A 19,896-nucleotide genomic window follows, 5' to 3' on the forward strand; every position below is an offset into this window, starting at 1 on the left:
AAGGATGGGAAAGACGGTTTCTCAACCACCACTGTCACCCCTATTCAAAATTTCATCTGTATCTCGGAAGCTAAGCAGGGTTGTGCCTGGTTAGTACTTGGATAGGAGACCACCTAGGAAGATCAGGTGCTGTAGGTGTAAAAAATTAAAAAATAAGGGATTATAAGCTGACAAGGTCCTTGCAATCTGTGAAAATAAAATAAAATAAAATAAAATAAAATAAAATAAAATAAAAAATAAAATAATAAAATAAATAAAATAAGTGCCTGTGGGTTGGCTATATAGCTCCTGGACTGCTCCGAGAAGTATCATGCCTTTGGGTCCCCAACACCCACTGTCATATATGACGTTGTGCTGCATACCTCTTCTTAGATTTTCGGTCCTATTCAAACGTGAGCTCCTTGAAGTCACAGAAGACATCTTACTTAATCAGGAGTGTACGCATAGGATGTGGCGGCACACATGGCAGGCTTTCAAATGTTTCATGAGTGAACACCCCATCATCCTAGATGAGATGGCCCACTAAGGTCCCCAGCCTCCCGGGAATGGCGGCTGTGTAGCAAAGGGGTTGCCGCAGGACTAGGGGCAAATCCCCCCATCTCTGGTGGCCTCTGGTTCCTCATCTGTGCAATGGGGACACAGAGCCCACCTCCCGAGCTGTCGAATGAGGCCATGACTGTCAAACCTCGACCACACACACGGAGCTGTGCACTTAGTAAGGACGCAGCCAACAGCAGCTTTCGGATTCAACAGCTCATCTCTGGTCCCCGTGAAAGCCGATACCGCATTGTGCCAGCCCTCTGCTTAGAGGCGTTGGCCTCCGAGGTACCGACGTCAAAAGAGGCCAGTCAGAGGAAAACAAGCGTGCGTTCTCGCCAAGACGAAGAGGAGAAAGTTGATAGTGACGGACAACACGAGACGCCCGAGAAACTGGATCCTGGAGGTCAGGGGGCCGAAAGGGGGGGACGTGGCTGGGATGAATGAATGGAGGCAAAGTCCACGAGACGGCGGAGGGCCCGTGACGTGTCTGTCCCCATTCCCTGGGAGCCGGCTGGCTCCCTCTCTAAGCCAGTTTAGTGAAAAAGGGATCAAACTTTGGTTGCAACACAATAACTCTTTAAATGGAAATGTTCACCTGTCACACAACATGCGTAGAATAGCAATAACTACAGTGTTACATAGTTTTCAAGGCACTTTGAAGGCACCCACTGTGCGAGGTGTCCTTAAGCTACACGCTTTACACACACATCTCTTTTATTCCTCCTGGCGATGCATTCATTCAGGCACTCATTCATTCACTCGTCCACTCGACAAATACTGCCGAGCCACTTTCCACCAGGCACCGTGTTAGGTATTGAGGTTAAAAGAAAAGGTGCTAACGTCTGTTTACAGAAGAGAAAATGTAAAAAGTCGTGGGGTGGATGTCGCCCAGACACCCCGCTATGTTAGTGGAGGAGGCGAAATTCTTGACTCCGAGTTTTACGGTTGAGGAGCAGAAAAACCAGGAAATTTCCTTGATGCTCTCAGGGAAATGCGTGACGAATATGTAGACTTGCTGATAGGCGGGAGGTACTGTTTTCCATCGTGGGTACCACAGTCGGAATGTTCAGAGACTCAGACACAGTGTCTCGCATCTAATCCTAAGGGTGACTGAAAAAGACTAATGAGTCACGGAGTCTATGGCGTGGACCTTCGGAGGTGATGCAATTAGGGATGAGATGAGAGAAAAGAAAGAGGCTAGGCCTTCCAAGACAGAAAGCCCAGGCGAAAACCTTTGCAAACTCCATTGTTCTTAAATTATTCTCTCATTATTTCCCTGGTATCAGCTTTGAGTAGATGGAGAGAGTCTTTTCCTAGCATAGCTTAATTAATCCTTGATTGATTGAAGGACCGACTCTTTTGAACCTGCAGTGAAACGGAGCTTTCTGATTTTCTGCTGCACCTGAAGTAGAGCATGTAGGAACTAGGAAAGGGTCCCTTGCTCTCAGGAAGTCCCAGCCACAATGAACCCTTTGTGAGGGAGCGAAAGGAAAGTAGGCGATTATTTAAGAGCTGATAAAGTTCGCCGCCTCACCCCCACCTGCTGCTTTCCGTGATACGGGGTTTTCTTGATCGTTATTTCCTTCTGATATGCGTCCCTTGGCTGGCGGATCTGGCTGGCCCGTGGGCTGAATGGTGGGGAACTGTCATCAAAGGCTGGCCACAGATGGGACCCCCATTGCCCCTGCTCGCTCTGTCCCCAGTGACCTGGTTTGGCTGCTTCGCATTTTTTTTTTTTTCAAGATCTCTTTTCTTGCAGGACCTTTGGGTTAACTGGCATGACTTCATTCATTCATTCATTCATTTATTCATTCATTCAGACTCTGGCCATCCAAACGGAATAAGACAGGCCAGGGCCCCGTTCCCACCGAGCTCATTTTCCAGTGCAGGAAGACAGTCAAAAATGGGTAAATTAAAGTGACGAGAGCGCCACACGTGACAGGGAGTTTCGGGATGGGAAGCAGGATGGTGCGGCGGAGGTCGCCTGGGGACGGGGCTTCCTTCGATCACTTGGTTAAGAAGGGCCTCACGACGCGGCGACATCTGAGGTTACTGAGCAGACTTGCATTTGAGCTGAGCTCTGCATGTTATGAAGTAGTCGGTCACGCCAAGGTCCGACAGCTAATGTACTGAAGGGACAAACCAGGTCCTGACGGGGCGGACAGGCCTGAAGCAGGTGTGTCCAGGGTAAGGAGTGGAGGGAACGAGGCTGGAGGAGGAGGCGGGGCCGGGGGCTGGAGCAGGGGTCTGCCGGGGGAAGTGGGGGGGTTGGGGTGGGGGCGACACGATCTGGCTCATTGGGGGAGAACAGGCTACAGAGAGGGAAGAAGAGAATTTGAGACGAGCTGAGAAGCTGTCACAGTAATCCGGGTGAGAGGTGACGGTGGCCTGGCCGCGGATGGATTTGAGGTGTGTTTTGGAGACGGAGCCGATGGGACCGGCTGACGGGGTGGAGGTGTTGGTGAAGGGAAAGGGGTATAGTATCAGTTTCCTGGGGCCACAGAGGACCACAAAACGGGGGCTTAAACCGCGGAGATGTCTTTTCTCGTGGCTCCGGAGGCTGGAAATCCGAGCTCAGAGAGCTGGCAGGGTCGGTTCCTCCCGACAGTGGTGGAGGGGCATCTGGCACAGGCCCCTCTCCCTGCGAGGGAGTGGCCGTCTCTGAATGTCTGCTCACGCTGTCTTCCCTCCGTGCGTGTCTGTCTCTACCTCCAAACGGCCCCTTTTCATAAGGACACCAGTCACATCAGGTCACGGGCCCACTTCACTCCAGCGTGACCTCATCCTAACACATCACACCAGCAAAAACGCAGTTCCAAGTAAGAGCATGTTTTGAGGTGCTGGACCCCAACATGTCAATTGTGAGGGTGACACGTTCAAGCATCGAAATAATTCATTCCTGCGTCGCATATTGATTAGCACCTGCTGCGTGACAGTCACAGGGCGAGGCGGTCAGGTCGCACGGATGAGCGTGGTCACCGCCCTTTCGGAGCTGGCAGGAGTACGGAGGAGCAAGTCCCCATGGTTTCTACGTATATGACCCTCCGCACTTTTCCATGTTGTTTTCCTTTTTCAAAGAAAACCAATAATTATGATGCAATGAGATAAACGTCCGTGAGAGCTCGGGAAGAGAGAGAAATCCACTTGGGGGAGTTTGGGGACAGAAGACCACCCAGAGGAGGCTTGAAGGATGAGTTCCCTGTGAATGGGACGAGGGAAGGGGGCGTGAGGATGCCCCCCGCAGACGGGACGGCAGGTGCCGAGCCTGACGACGCAGAGAGCAAGCTTCGGGAAACGGGGGACAGCGGGGTGGCTGGAGACGCGGCTGGGCTGATCGCGAGGGGCGTCCTCTCTGCTAAGTGGTCATGAGCATCGTACCGGCAGCGCAGAGCCAAAGGTGGCTTAGCCGGGGCCCCGGGCACACGCGGACGCTAGACGGACACTCACGTCGGTTTGAGGCCTGGGCAACTGCGGTAGCAACGGGGCGAAGGGACACCTGACCCCGAGGAACCTCCTGTCCCCACCCACTGTCTCCACCCGCCACCCTCTGCGCCCACACCGCCAGGCCTGCCTGGTGTGGAGTGTGCATTGCCCTCAGCGCTCGCGGGCTCTGGCCACCCCCAGGGTTTGGCAAACTCCTTCCCGCTTCAGAGCCTCTGTCCTCTGCCCCCGCCCCTGGCAGGCCCTTCCAGGAGCTCTGCGCACAGTGGGGCCTTATCTTCCCCAGGACCTCAGTTAAGAGCCCCCGCAGCCCTAGGACCTGAGTTCAGGGGCCCCTCAGCGCTCAAGCTGAGTATTTCTTTACAGCCCCAACGACACATCTTGGCTTGTTCATTTGTGCACCTGTCTGCTGTCTACCTTCTCCCTGTAGAAAGCGGGTGGCTTCACCACACCGAGCAGTTCATGACCATGTCATGACCCGTGCCTAGGACAGGAACTGACACGTCCCAGAAGCTCACAAAGTGCGTCACAGGGAGACAAAGGGACAGCTTGGGGCGGGGGTGGGGGGGGTGAGGAAGGAGGCTCCTGTCCGACTCTGCCTGATAGGACAAAATCCATAGAGAGGATGAAGAGACGGTGTCCTCACAATGCTGCTTCTGAGTGATGTCTGTACATGCTCTAATTCTGAAATGATTGCTGCAGAAATGGGTGGAATAATTTGGAAAGAGTCTCCTTACTACAGGAAAACCAGAGAGAGGAGAAGAAACGCCTTAATTCAAGGGAGACCCTACATAATCAAGATCCGGACTCCGGGACATCCTAGACTCTTAAAAGGCAAACGAAACCATCACTAGCTAAGGAGTCCAGGGCTGTTTCCTGTGGCCGGCCTGTTTGTTTGGGGTCACATAATAAGGGCTCATGTTATCACCAGGCTTGGCTCTGACAGGCATCGCAGACACTGACTCACTCCCTCCTCACGACAGCCTGTTATCATCATCTATCTTTTGCGAATGACAAAACTGAGCCCCAGAGGGAGTTGGGGACCCCGCCCGATATCATGCAGTGTGTAGATACAGTCGGGATTCGGACCCGGAGTGTTTGAGCCCTGAACCTGCACTCTGAGCAACTTAGCTAAACCCTGCTGTGCGGTCCAAGCCACACCGCAGGACAGTCGTGGACCTCACGGCACCGTCGTAACCACCGGCAGCATTAGCCCTGTCACTCGCGTTAGTCCGCATGGGCTAATTGCTGTGGCAAAGAATCCTTATGTCTCAGTGGCTTCAGCAGCAAAGCTTTTGTTTCCCTGTCATCCCACTGTGATGCCTGTCAGCAGGGGTGCTGGGCTCCCACAGTCCTTCAGGAGTACCTTCCATCTCTGCTGCCTCGGGGGTCTGGGAGTCCTCCCCGGGGCCCTCTGCATGCGGCCAGCCACTGTGCAGGCGGACAGCGAAGGCGAGGATCTCGGGGAAGGTCCCAGGAGCCAGGCCCGAGCATCCTCAGCCGGAACTCAGTCACATGGCCCCACAGAGATGCCGGGGCCTGAGAAGGACAGTCTAGCCTGTGCCCAGGGCAAGAATGTGGTGGCATCTTCCTTATTTTCAAGGACACTTGTAGGGGAGACCCAGCAGGAAGACATGCCAGGAGTTGGGGACGTTGATTCTGGCCCCGACCGCACCAACCGCCAAGTGCGTGTCTGGCGAGTCAGAGCCTCCGATGGTCTCATGTCCGTTACCGACAAAGCGGGGAACCCAGCCACACGACCCACCTCTGCTTATTATATTTTACTTTTATGACATGATCCCTCAATAAGCATAATTCCCCTGGAATGGACAAGGCTCCATGATCCCAGAAACTGTATCTGTGTCCTTCGTTCAGGTGTGGCACATATTAGTCGTCTATCCAGGATGTCTACACCATAAAGCATCACGTCGTTATTTTTAATAATCATGGTGCTTTAATCATTCCCGTATTGATGATCTATTTGTGCCGCTGTCCAAGATTGCAGCCATAATTATAACATCGATTCTGAGGGAGAATCCTATCTATTTTCCTCAAATACTTGATATCTAGTTACATACCATATATGCATACTCTGGGGAGGGAAAAAAAGAGGCTTCCACTTTGTATTTGGACTAGTTACTTGAAGCAATTAATTAAATTGGGAGAAATACAGATATCTCTCTCATCATGCCTAGAGCCAGGTTGCAGTTATAAACCTAATAATCTATGAGCAGACTATTTGCTGGGACGTGACGATTTTTGCACAAATAGTACTCACACCTATGGGGGCATCCGAGCACATGCGCATAAGGTGAGAACGGTCAAGAAAATCTATCCAGAAGGGTGGAGCTAATGATACCGCCTGAGGCCCCAAGCGCCCCACCCCCACCCCGCCCCGCAGCCAGGGCAACCGGCTCCTGAGGGTGTGACCCTGTCCTGACCAGGACCGCGGGGATTTTGCGAGGACTACCGTGGTGGTTTGGAGAGCTGGGCCAAGGTTTGAGCCAGCAGGGTGGAGACGCCGGGGGCTGATGAGATGTTTGAATTCCCCAGGGGAGAAGGCAGGAGTCAGGCAGAGACGGCTCGATGGGATTCCGATTTTAGAGAAAATAAAATATGCCAGACTGGACGAGCCGAGAGACCAGGGCTGGAAGGCAGAGAGCAGAGCACAGCCCAGCGACACGTCCTCATGTCCGTCTCCCATCTCGTCCGCTGGGAAACGCCTGCCAGGCCACTCGTCCCCCCACTCACCCCCCTCACCCTGTCCCTGAACAACTGTCACCGTCTCCGCTCACTGCCGCTCTTGACAGCCTGCCACCTCTCACCTCAGTGACGGCGTTCTTTATGAAACAGATCGATCCCGTCCTCTCCTTGCTTAAAACCCCGTGGCTCTTAGAGCACGCCAGCCGTCGCCATGACTTAGGGGCCTGTGGGCGAGGGGCCGCCTACCTGGTGTCACCCCAACGTCCCCACCACTCGCCGCCGCCACATTCAGCCACACGGTCCTTTCAGGAGAAGCAATGCGGCCGATCGTTCGTCTGAGAAAAGCACGATAAACGCCTCATTTCCCTGGGTTTCCGGAACTTGGGGACACTTCACAGTGTGCTAACAGTTGAACTCATCGCTTTAACTTGAGTCAGCGTAGGTTTAGTCTGTGATCGGGACCTCGACACTGTGACACGCACCTGCGGAGAGCACTGGCCAAGCAATGGGCTCGACACGTTTGCCTTCAGCCCTCAGGCACCTTTTCGGGTGACGCGCCTCCAAAGCTAACGCGACGAGTTCAAGCCTTAGCACACTATCAAGTGTCCCCAAGATCTGGGGACCATATGGCTGAATGTAGCGGCAGCGAGTCGTGATGACAGTGATGGGGGACACGGTCCCCCAGGTACCACCAGATGTTCCCCCACATGACCCTTCTCCATCCCTGCTGCTGGGTCAAATTCCATTGCAGGCCTGGGGACCAGCCACCAGCAGAGAGGCTCCCCACGAACCCCTCGTCATGGGAGCGGGGCGGAGGGTCCTCTGGTGATGAGGATCAGGCTGGGAGGTAAAGCATGGGACAGAAAAGGCCGAGGCTAGAACTAGTCCAGTTATCGGGACGACTAACCCACTGTTTTATAGACTATGTTCGACAGCATTTTACAGTTTACGAAATGCACTAAATACATTGAGCCTTTTTATTCCCACGACACCAGAAGGAGGGAAGCTCATTCGCCTCGTTTTGTAGCTGAGGTTCGGTAGCTCGCCAAGGCCACACGGGTTGACTCGGGGCTCAGAGCCGGGGCTCCTGGCCCATCAACACCTCGCACACAGGCCAGTATAAGTCTGTTGGGAGAAGGAATGGATGAAAGACTCTCCCCAGCTAGACCCCGCAGGGGATATAAAGATAATTTTTGGTTTCAAGGAAACCGTGAGTAGCTTTTAGCCTCTTCTCTCCTCATACCCACCACCATGACCACAATCACACGGTCAGGGTTGATGGGCATCTACTGCCGGTTTTACAAGGATGGATGAGTTCTCTCACCGTGCCAGCAGATGCCACGAGCCAGGGAAAGGATGGGGCTTCCCAGAGTGCATTTCTCAGGCCCAAACTGTGACTCCTTTTACAGAACAGTCGGTGGAAGCTCTCAACTTTTCATTCGTACCACCGAGGAGACGAGTGATTGTTTCACAGAAATGCTAATGATGCAAGGTTCATAAATGCTAATGAAACACGGTAGATTTGCAGAGCCCAGCAGGTAACCTGGGGCGCCTAGAAGAGAGTCCGTAGATTAAAAGGTATAAAGAATACCTTTTCATCGAATATTCCCCAGACCGGGTTTCCAAATGTTAATGAATACTCTCTTTGGCTATCTGGAGAACAGACTCAAATGAGTACCTCTAGGAATCCCGAACTGAATTATTGACTTAGCTTTAGCTTGAAAAGAAATCTATTTATTCAAAGGCTGTTTAGGTGCCATGGGAAAGACGAGTTTGAGACAAAGGTGGGGACGCGGAGGAGGGCCTGGGACGTTGAGGCAAACGTGGAATTCAAATGCACGCTTCTATTTCAGTCAGCCAAGCAACCTAGGTTGGAATTTGCTTATTATATTTTACTTTTATGACATGATCCCTCAATAAGCCCAATTCCCCTGGAATGTACAAGGCTCCACGATCCCAGAAACTGTATCTCTGTCCTTCGTTCAGGTGTGGCACATATTAGGAGCGCAGTCAGGGTTTGCTAAATGCATGAAGAACTCTCTCAAAACATTTTCCAGAGCTCGATGGACATATGCGCCCTGGGTACATGGGACACTTCCAGAGTGTGTTATCCAAGGAAATGGACCTTGAGGACAACTCCCGGGTACCTCTGTGACGTAGCACCCAGGCGGGGTGCTACCTTTATGTTCCAGTTCAGGACAACGGGATGAAGCAGATGACTCTGGACCCAGATCTCCAGGTCAAGTCTCCATGGATAGCGCACCCTCCTGCTGCTCACTTAAAAGATGCAGTTCACGTGAAGGTGATTAGAAAAGTATCATGTGAAACATGAGTGCAAAGTAACGCTGTCGTCCTTAGTTCTTCCTCTGGCTTGGCAGCCTTGGGAGGGCACTGGGCCCCTTGTCCAGATGTCTGGGTGCTCATCACGGCTCTGTGTCCTCAGACAGGTCACTTCCCCACTCTGAGCCTCAGACTCTGCGTCCTTAAGTGAGAGAGTTGGTCAGGACGATGTCTAAGGTCTCCAGCATGGAAATAATTCTTTGCTCGTGGGTCCTGGGCAATGTCGTGCCCCGAGAAGCCTCTTAAATGTCCTTGACTCGTGCCTGTCCGCCGAGTCTCATATGGACACATGAACGCGTGGATTCCAGAACTGAAGGGGCCTCTGAGAACTTACCCTTGGGAGCGGAGGCCTGAGACACAGGTGGAGAGGCAGAGGGGATGCCGTGGAAACGGGGTCACTCTGGCCCACGGACTGGAACAGACCCCACTGCGGGCCGAGCTCAGGACAGAAGCGGAGAAGCATCCAGGAGCCCCGGCCCGGTTTCCGAGTGCCGTGGCTGAGCAGCCTTCAAGACTCCTTTTCCACTGAAAAGAAAGGGAGCAGTCCGCGGGGGAGAGCTGGGGGTACTAGGCTGAGGTGCAGGAAGCAGAGGCGAAGGTAATGGGGGAGAGGAAGGAAGGGACAGAGGGGACCAGCAGATGGTCCCCGCCCGAAGCACGGCAAGTCCCTGTCAGGATGGGGAGACGTGGAGCGGGGACGAGAGCACGGAGCGACGGCGAGGAGGGCGGGAGCGAGGCCAGGTGAGGGCTGACCGCCCCGCAGCCCGGGGACATCCGAGCCCCGACGACGGGCAGCAAGACACCAGCGTTTCGTCTTGTGCTGAAGCTTGAGAACACGTTGAACGCGTTGAAAACGGCCAGTTGTGTTCATAGGTCAGGCACAGAGCCTGTGGGGAGCAGGTGTTCGCACCTGTCAGGTGGGCTGAGAAGCGCCCTGCGGAGGGTGCAGAGAGCCGGCCCCTGACTGGAAGGTTACACATCGATTCGTCCTTCCGACAACTGTTGAGCATCTTCCGTGGGCCAGCTCTGGTATTCTGTTAATTTTTATATCCTAAGTCCAACAGAGTACGCGTACATAGCAAGCATTAGTTAATACTTATTGACTAAATGCACGCATTTGTCTTGTTTATTGAATCGCAATATAATTTCAGTGAACTCTGCAAATCTTCAATTCCCTCCCCTTTCCTAAGCCTAAAATCTATGATGTTATGAAAAATCGTAGAGCCTCGCTCTGCAGTTTTCCTGAACGGTCTGTTTTGCTCCCTTCAGGTGCTCTCAGTGGCATGACCAGACCCAAAGCTGGGAGAGGAGGAAGCGCACAAGGCTGTGTCTGTCCTCTGGAGCCTGGGATGCGGCGGTGAGCTCTGAGGTCCCTCCGGCCCCGTCTAGCCAAGCGCCATGGAGAAAATGAGCTCCTTCTTCGGTGCCATCTGGGACACCATCTTAACCAAACACCAAGCGGGCCTGTTCAACTCCATCTGCCTGGGCGTCATCCTGGGGCTGCCGCTACTGGTGCTCGTCACACTCCTCTTCATCTGTTGTCACTGCTGCTGCAGCAGGCCATGCGAGAGCGGCCGACAGCCCCCCCGAAACAAAGGGAAGAAGAAGAAGAAGAAGAAGAAGAAGGCTGAAGAAGACCTCTGGATCTCTGCTCAGCCCAAGCTTCTCCAGCTGGAGAAGAGGCTGTCGCTGCCTGTCTAGTTAGGCCGGTAGCCGAGGGGTCCCTCGTCTCAGCCACCTTCCGACAACACATGGAGCAGGGAGCAGCGATCCCGGAAGTGACACAGTCACGTCCCCAGAGGAACGTCTCAACCAAGGAACAAACCTCAGACTGAGTGTCCCCACGGAGGACACTCCCAGGGAGCACGTGGACAGCTCTTGGGCACCGTCTTGGCAGCTCGGTGTCCAAAAGCGATGCTCTTTTCTACAAACTCAGGCTCGCCTTCCGCCTGTCTCTGGCAAACTCCATATGCAAAAGCACAAGGAACGTTTATCCATACGTCTTGACACGTTTCCCAAATGCACACACGCACGCACACGCGTGCGTGTGCGCACGCAAACTCAGGCGTCGCGTACCTGGGCGAATGTTTTATGTTCATCAAATGGTCATTGAATGTCTGCTTTGTGCACGGCCCCCTGTGAGGCAGTGCGTTCTGCTCTTGCAAAAACATCTCACGGGAAGGCCTGGCCAGGTTCGGGCCCATGTGCACTATTATGTACCCAGGCGAGGTGCCTCTGCTCGGTCCACTCCATGTACCGCTCAGGTTAGAGACGTGTGCCTAACCTTTGACTGGAAATCCTCAATCTGGACAGTCCCAGCAGCCCGGTACAGCCTCCGGCCCCGTGTACTGATACAGACCTACCACGTTCCGGTGCTTCTGGCCTCTCGCCTGGGAGGACAAATTTAAAGAGCAGTGGATCAGAATCCATCGACAGCTATTGTCCTGCAAGTCCTGACAAGGTCATTACCTGGTAGGAATTTAATGTGGTCCAAGACCCCCAGAACCACCCGGCAAGGCGCTGGGTGTTCTCCACACGAGAACAAACAGCTCTTGGTCGTGCCTCCTAGAAAGCTGTGGAAACCAGGTGTACTCTACTCAGTTCACTGGACTGCAGTGTGACCCTGTGCAGTGTATACTCGACAGGTGGAAAGGAGATGCTACCCCTGAGCCAGGTGTTTCCCAGGTCCCCGAAGGTTTTCAGTGGGGAAGGACTTAAGGCAGTCGCCGGGAGAGCCTCGCAGCAGGCGCGCTGGAAGCGATTTCCCAGTGCCCTGACGGAGGCATGTATGTTGCAGGTGGGATGCAGAAGATGCAGTTTAAACGGAAGCAGGATGGAGCTGTGTAGAGGTTGGTTGATATTTATCTTGAGGTTCAGCAAATGCTGTGCACACAGTTGGTACTCACGGCCGTCTGCGGCTGCTGTTGATGATGTTAAGGGCAAACCTGTCATACCTCACCCAGCCCCCCAAGGGCCCTTCAAGTGAGCTCGCTACTTGCTACAATGGACGGAGGTGGGTGTTGAATTCTGCAGGGGCGTGCACGCAGAACCAAGAGTTGGGTTGACACGTGTGCCCAGAGGTCCGTGGGGACATGTAAACTGGGTCCACGTTTCCTCATGTGAGAGCGTCTCCCCATCAGGCCGAAGGTGGGGGGCCGAGTCCACCCACATATATGATGAGCCGGTGTTTTGGTTGTGCTGGGACCACATTTCAATGATGGGTAATTCTCAACTCGGGTGCAGGCTGCACTGTCAAAGTTCATTTGCAAATCTGCTGGGTCGTTCACTTGAAATATTTCCCCATGGAAGCTGTTCTAAATGGTGGTGAAATGGTGACTTAATTAATAACATAGCTAAACTCTGATATTTATAGTAGCAAAAACTAAATTCTATAAGATTGTGCTAATGGAAAAATGCACTGTATTTGCTCCCTTGGGCTACCTGGCACTCCCCTGCCCTCCAGGTGTACTCCGGGCCTGTGGAGGGCGGGCGTTGGGTGGTGCCCGCTGCACCAGGCCTCCTAAAAGGTGACCCTATGAATCCTAATTCAGGCCTGCATGATTTGGGGACCAGTCATGTTCACCCTCTCGCCTTGAGTGGCTCCAAGAATCCTGGGCACTCAGGCCCCTCACTCCTAACCCCTTTTGACCAGAGAGAGAAGCCACCCTCTGATTCTCTGTCCCCTTGTCACCTGGAGAGCGTCTCATGGAGCATCTGACTGTCCCCTTGATGTCGCAGGATGACTAGTCATCTCCCCACACAAAATGCACGGGCCTCACTGCGTCCACCGCTGCCCACCGGGACGAGTTCCCCTTCCTACCGCCAACCCTCAGTCCCCGAGAGGGATGACTTGGGGAGACGTGGAAGCCGACAGCTGAGGCTGGTGTCAGATGCGATCTAGGAGAAGAGATCACCCGGATCGGGACCACACGAAGAACACGGTTGCCGTGGCAACCGGCTGCTCATTTGAATGAAGATGGCAGTCGGTTGTCATTGCTGTGACAAAGCCTCCGTCTCCAGGTACAGTGCCCTGCTGTCTCCTAATCGAATGGACCTGCTCTACCTCAGGGCGCAAAACATCCCCAAACTCACGTCTCGGTTGCTCCCACAGGCCTGGACGCAGGATGCTAAGCCCCGAACGAGGCCTGTCTTCCCACCGCGGCCTCCCCTGGAGCGCCGAGAACAGTGCGGGGGGCGCGCGAGGCCTCGTGTTTTTGTTGAATAAATGGATGTGTGAAAGGAGCCCAAGGCGCCGCCCCCTTCCCAGTTCATCCTCACCCTTCTCTCCCGGGTCTCGCTCTTCTCTTCCTCCCTCCCCTGCTGGCACCCCTGCCCCCCACTCCATGCGCTGTTCCCCTCCACGGTTACTCCTTCCTCTAGGCCTCTTGTCCCACAACTGCCACTGGCCACAGGGCTGCCTCAGGACGGAGCCTCTGCTGGGCCCGCCTCGGGGGACTGATGCTAATGAAGGGCAAAAAGGATCGTGAAGAAGAGGCGTCCGGGACCAGCACCGGCCTGGGGAGGGGCCCCGGGGTTTCTGCAGCTTAGGCCAGGCTGGCTGCTGAGTTGAAGGTCTCAGGAGGTCTCTCCACCGCTCAATGGGTTTGCTTTTCTGCTTCTTAGGGGGAGGGAGAGGAAGGAGGTAGAGAAAAGGCAGTGGCCTCTTCAAGAAGAATAGAAATGGTACAAGTTGTATAGTATTTGTCAATATTTTTTTTTCTGGAAAATTCAAACGCACCAATAGAAAAACTTATTTAAATAAAATACTTTGAAAATCAAAAAGCCATGCCTGGCTTCCTTACTTGCTGGAGTCAGACCGTTACTTTCTTCACATTTGCTACAACCTTCTCCCAGACATCACTCAGGTTTGACGGGGGCAGTGTCTCCCTCTGGGGTACCGGAGGCCCCAGCCCACCCCCACCCCCGGCAGAGTCACAAGTCAGAGGACCAGGAACGTCCTCACACTACTACCTGCAGACCAGATACCTGGGAGACTAATGCATCCTCAGAGGTGCCGGCTGCAGGAAAACACTCATGTGTCCTGGCGATACAGAGCATTCCCTCCCATGAAGTCAGTCAATGTCTTCTTAAAGGAAAAAGGGGGAAGTAGCAAACACTAAGTAAACACAGACCTGGGAGTTAACGGGCGCTGGGGAGGGGCGAGAGCAGAGGCCTCTGGAGTAGCTGCTGGGGAGACAGACAGACAGACGCATATGTATGTACACATCAGTGTTTATCTTTTTAACATGTTGGCCACGGCTCTGCGTTAATTATAACGATTCAGATGCTCCTGACCCCTCCCTCAATGATACGAAGCTGGTCATGAAGCAGAAACCATCCAGAACCACGCTGTCCGACAGAACTAGGCATGACGGGCCTGTTCCATACCCACACTGTCCAGTGGGGTACTGTTAGCCACATACAGCTGTTTACATTTTAATTAAATCACATCACAAGTGCAGCAGCTGAGTCATGCCACCATATTTCATTGCTCAGCACCTGCATGCAGCCAGTGGTTACCAGCCCGGGGAGCAGGGGCCTAGAGTCTCGTGGGGTGTAGGGGCGGGGCAAATGCACCGGCCGCGGAGGAGGGCTGAGGAGGCAGGGCCCACGGCTCCTCCCCCCCGGCGGGCTGGCAGTCCTGCAGTTGTGGCTGATCCCTGGGCCCGGCCCCATCGCCACGTGCTCCATGACAACCTGGGAACGGGCCCTTCACCCGGGTCTCGTTCTCTCGTCCAGGCCTTTCCAGTGTAGAGGAGGCAATGTCGCCTAGAAACCGTCTGGGGCAGGCGCAGGTGCTGCCCACCCGTGGGGAGGCCTGAGCTAAAGGCCATCAGCCCCACCTGCCCAGCTCGGCCCTGACCCTGGGGTGCGAATGTGGACTGGGACAATGTTTTGAGCATCTGCAACTCCCCAGAACCCTCTGCACTGGCCCCTTGCCCTTTGGCCTCGGTATCATTCCCGAATTCAAGGTCACACAAGACTGAAACAGAGTCCCTTCGACACAGCTTTCGGTCTTTGTCACAGCGTCAAAGGGATGTTTTCAAATAGCTATGATTCGGCGCTCAGAAACGGCCACACGCACACACGTACCTAACTCCCCCCCGAGGCTGTTCGCTCCACGTGCCAGGCACACCAGGTGCCAGGCACACCAGATACACAGCTGTCTGGAGGGGTTCATGGCCTGGTTGTGGGGACCGACAAGCAGACCATCACAATACAGCGCAGTCACTGCTTCCTGGTGGGAAGCTGGTGACAGGACAGGCTGTGGGGGAGGTGACACAGGGGCCACCCAAAATGTTGAGAAGAGGTAGTTTGGGGGACGGGGGGTTGCCATGTGCACAGCCTGTGACCTGTGAGTGCTGCCTGGAGCAGGGCTGCGGGGACCACGTTGGTGTGGTAAGGCCTCAGGACTAGGCCGTCCAGCTGCTGAGACCAACTCCCATGCCCGTCAGTCAGGGAGCTTAGGCCCGTGACCTCATCTCCGTAAAACTTACCTGTAAAGTAGAGTTAATAATCCTGCCTACCGGAGGGACAGGAGTAGACGAGATAATGGATACGAAGCATTTGAGACAGGGCCCGGTTCACAGTAGCTGCTCAGTAAATGCCAGCTGTCTTAGTTATGGGTAGAAGGACGATCATGAGAGAGAAGTCAAAGGGCAAGAAACCTTCCGGAAGAAAGCGAGACTCCACCGAGTTATAAGGTGCAGACAGATCAAATGAGACGGGCTGAAAACACCGTGCATTTCCTCTTCCCCTTGGTGTGACACGTCCCTCATGTCACCCACCAGATGCTGTGCTGTCCACAGCATGACCGCGCCCCAGGAACCAGGGCTCCCAGTTTGCAGTAAGAGTTGGGTGAGGTTGCTCAAGTACCTGTCCGGCCTCCCCTCAGCCCTCCCTGCCCACGACGCAGCCTCCCTCGGGTGGCAGCGCCCCCTGGGGGCCACGTCAGTAGAGCATTTGCATCGCCATCTTTTTCACCTCATGGCAGGGTTTCCGGGAGAATCTAGGTCCAGCAGGATCGCCGGTCCTCAGACCGTGCTGAAGACTGGCTGTGTTCACGTGACAGTCACACATCTGCCGTGTCCGTTTGTCAGATGAGGGAGATTCAGAATCCTACGTCTTAATCGTCATCACAAACACACCTCTGGTGCAGCGTTCCAGATTTTGCCTCTCTGACTTCAGGAAAGCTTCCCTCCCCACACCAGCCTGGCCCATCAGGGCAGGATCAGACCACGTAGCAGGGGCGTGTGCGCCCGTATTCCCAGCACCCCCCTCGCATCCCCGCCCGCATGAGGATGAGCCTTTATGGCGCCAGAACCGTAACTGTCTTATTCACCAGCACCTAGCATGGAACCCGGTGCACACTATATGCTCAATAAATGCACCGATCAGAGGAAAAAAGAAAAGGCAAAGAATCACTGGGTGTTTCTTACAAGTGCAGATGCTCAGCCCCTCTCTGTCCTTTTGCTGGATTTATTCGATCTTGGGTGGAGCCAGACAACCTGTTCCTCTAACACCCCACTCCAGGTAAACACCGGTGGTCTCTGAACCACACCTTGAAAACTGTCATCTAGGTACTCAGAAACCCAACGAATTCTGTAGTCAGATAAGTTTGCAAACCACGGCATGTTGTGGCTTCATCACTCTTCCTGGGGATCCACGATGCACGTGTCCCATTAGGTTCTAACGGGCACTATGGTGAAGAAACCGGTATAATCCTGCTTCGCTGGGGAGTTTCCCCGCGCTTATGGACCATGAACCTCCTTACATTACATAAGAGCGCCCTCCCCACCCCACCTGATTCTTACAGCGACCAACGCGGTGAGTAAATCAGGGACCGATGGCATTCCCATTTCGCGAGTGAAGAAAACGAGGCGCAGGAGGGGCCGCACCTGACCCGGACCTGGCCCGGACCTGGCGTGGAAGCCGAAGCCTGCAGACTCCGAGCCCCGCGCGCCTTCCGCACGCTGGGCGTCGTGGTCCAGGCCCATGCGCCCATCGCGGCTCCTCAGAGCCCGTCCACCTGCAGGCACCGCCTCTGAGTCAGAACCGTCTCGCAGACGATAAAGGGCTCCGCCCAGAGCCTTTCCCCGTCCACGGCAAGGCCCATCCGCCTCCTTTCCTTCCCTAAGTAAAGCGAATTCTCTTCACTTACCAAAATCGCTATTTTCATTCCGTCTTGTTTGCTCCTTTTACTTAAATCGCAATACTGCAATACCATTGTTTTCTATTTTCGTCATTATAACTGCTCTGTGATTTATCTGTATTAGAGAATAAGCGGGCCTTTACGGGCTAACTTCTTCAGATCCCCCTGGAATGGAAACGCAACCCATTCTCCGTTTCCCCGGCAGGAAAAACTAACTTTGGGAAGTGGACTTATTTGCGCATTAGACACTGCCTAAAATCTCCTCCAGGGTTCCCCCTCGCCTTTCATCATGCCAACGGCCCCCATCCCCCCATCTCACCACCCAGCCCCGATACCAGGTCAGGGCTCGGAGTCCAGGCCGACTAGGCCGAATATTTCCCAGTTGCCCGTTTGGGGCATCCGTCCAGCAGCAACACTGCCCGCACCACCACCAAGCACGGGCTGGATGCTGAGCCGCACCCCACAGACCGTGTTATCCAGGAAGGAAGAAAAGTGGGGACTCCCCAGACTCACCTTTGCGACGGGAGGAGGCCGTGCGGGGAGAGGAGCCCGGCGGGGCGACAGTGCCATCTCCTGGCGCGGCCGGGTACCGCGCACCTCCTGCGTACGGATCCCGGCTCCCGGGGGACAGACGCCGCTTCCGGAGCCTCTGTCCCGCCCCGGTGACGGGCTGCAAGGGAATGACTTGGGCATTTTTTTCGCGAAGGACTTCCTCCAGCAGACGATTACGTTTCGCCCGGAGCTTTCCATTATTTACACGTGTTTTCCTTCCGCTGCGCCATCACGCGCCACACCTGGTCCGCCTCCTCCGCGGCATCTCCTTGATCCCAACCCCTGGAGTCACTTTTGTCTTTCTCCCCGGCTTCTTCAGCATTTTCTGGCTTTAATGATCCTTGAGTCCTTGAGAATTGTAAGTTCAAAAGCAGACCTCTTGTCGTCCTATGACAAGCATAAACTCTGGGACGCTGTTCCCAGAGGAAGCGGTCAAGGACCAGCTCTAAACTCTGCCCTGCCTTTACTACCCATCGCCCTCAAATCCTGGCGATTCTTCCTCCTAAATACCCCTTTAACCTGAGCCTTTCTCCCCTTTCCCACTATTTATGCCACAAGTCAAGAAAAGCAACACTTCTCACCTGTTCCGTTAGCCCTTAACCTGTCTGAACCTCTACCCTTTCCCCCAAACTGCCCTCAATACCTCCCCTGGGAGCTTTAAAACGCGCAGATGCACAGGACTCGGCTGGGATCGGTTGAAGCAGAGTCTCTGGAGGTGAGGCAGGGCCCGGAACCGGAACCGGAACCGGAACCGCTCCAGCTGACTCTGATGGGTAGTGAGAGCTGAGAAGCAGGGTATTGTGGTGCAAGGCCCAGACGGGAGCCCCTGCCCGGCTCCCCAGCTCAGCCCCCAACCAAGCACACCTCCCACCCCCCACCCAGAAACCACCTTCCTCCCTCCAGCTCGCCACACTTCATCCTTTCTCACCTTTGTTACCAAGTGCCCCTTTCCCGAGGTGCCCTGCCTCCTCCCAGGCTAACTCAGGTTCATCCTTCTAGGCCTGCTGGCACCAGCACACCTGGGGACACTTTCTCAGCATTCCTCTGCTCACAGCGCCCCTCACATCCCCGCGGACTCACGCTCCCCGTCTCACTGCCCACTGTCATGGTTCGTCCCCATGGCCATCCCCGCCACACTGCGGGCAGGGACTGCGTTCTCTTCGTCACTTCTTTGCTAGCGTCTTGCACGGAACAGGCAATGGCTTGCAACTTTATCAAATGCTTGCGATCCCCCTGCCTAGTGCCTGGCTGGCAGCCTGTCCCTTCTCCGGCAGCTGTTGTTTGTTTGCTTTGTCCTAAAGGGTGGGAATTGCCCTGAGCTTCAAAAGCCCGGCGGCTCATAACTTGACTCTAAGGCACGTGTCCGATGCTCTGCAAAGCGGGTTTATCCAGGGCGCCATTCCCGAGGCCCGTGTTCAGCTACCAGGGCAGGCCAGTTGGGTTAGACGAGGTCGGCACGGAGGCGTAGGGCTAGAATGTTCGCAGACAAGCACTCTCTGAAAATGAGCTTCCCTCTCCCTCTCTGACCCCCATAGGACCCTTGAAGGGCCAGCTGAGGTTTCTCCTCCTCGAACCTTCGGGCAGCATGGGTCCTACAGCAGAACGAATGCAAGAAGTGACTCCAGGTTCCCACAAGACCTTGTCTGGGCCAGTGGTGGACCAGGGCTGGGGTCAGGGAACATGGGAGTGTGCCGCTACCATCACAGACGCCTCCAGAGCAAGGAGACCATCAGCGGATGGAGCCCGTGCTGGAGCTCCCCAGAGTGGTCACCAGTCCAGCAGCAGCCCCAGTCCAGACCGGCTGAGCCAGAAGGTCTGGGGACAAGACTTGGCAATCCACGCTTTCGAAGCACGTCTGACAAGTGTGTTCTGAGTCGGGAAGTACCAACCACCAGGCACCACCACCCTGAGCCACTTCAGGGTCTGATCCACTTGGCAAAGGATGCCTTTTTCCAAAAACAGCCTGCACCCACTAGGATGAGCACAAGGCTCCTAAGTCTCCAAGGTGAGGACCTCGTGTGCAAACAGAAGAAAAGAGGACTCGGAACTAGGTTGCTGTGCAGAGGGACCTTTAAGACCGACGAGGAAGTCAGCTCAGGCTCCAGCCTCGGCAAAGGTGGCGCAGGCCTGCAGATCTCCGCTAGAATCTCCCCGAACAGGCCCGGAGC

General features: G+C 54.7%; 1 protein-coding gene across 3 annotated transcripts in view; it reads left to right on the top strand.

Moving 5' to 3' along the window:
- Positions 1-13,792, top strand: part of KIAA0040 (KIAA0040 ortholog) — a 15,575-nt gene extending 1,783 nt beyond the window's left edge. Inside the window, exons 1-2 of one of the 3 annotated variants that reach the window (XM_025043925.1) lie at positions 258-943; positions 10,294-10,414. In XM_025043925.1, coding sequence (XP_024899693.1) covers positions 631-943; positions 10,294-10,385 — 405 coding nt within the window. In that variant the 5' untranslated portion in view covers positions 258-630 and the 3' untranslated portion in view covers positions 10,386-10,414. Of the gene's footprint in view, positions 1-257; positions 944-10,293 lie in introns of those variants that run through there. The other 2 variants (XR_003045073.1, XM_015586278.2) reach the window with 2 other exon arrangements.
- Positions 13,793-19,896: the final 6,104 nt, after the last annotated feature.

Source organism: Pteropus alecto, unplaced genomic scaffold, assembly GCF_000325575.1.
Source record: "Pteropus alecto unplaced genomic scaffold, ASM32557v1 scaffold101, whole genome shotgun sequence".
NCBI classification, from domain to species: Eukaryota; Metazoa; Chordata; class Mammalia; order Chiroptera; family Pteropodidae; genus Pteropus; species Pteropus alecto.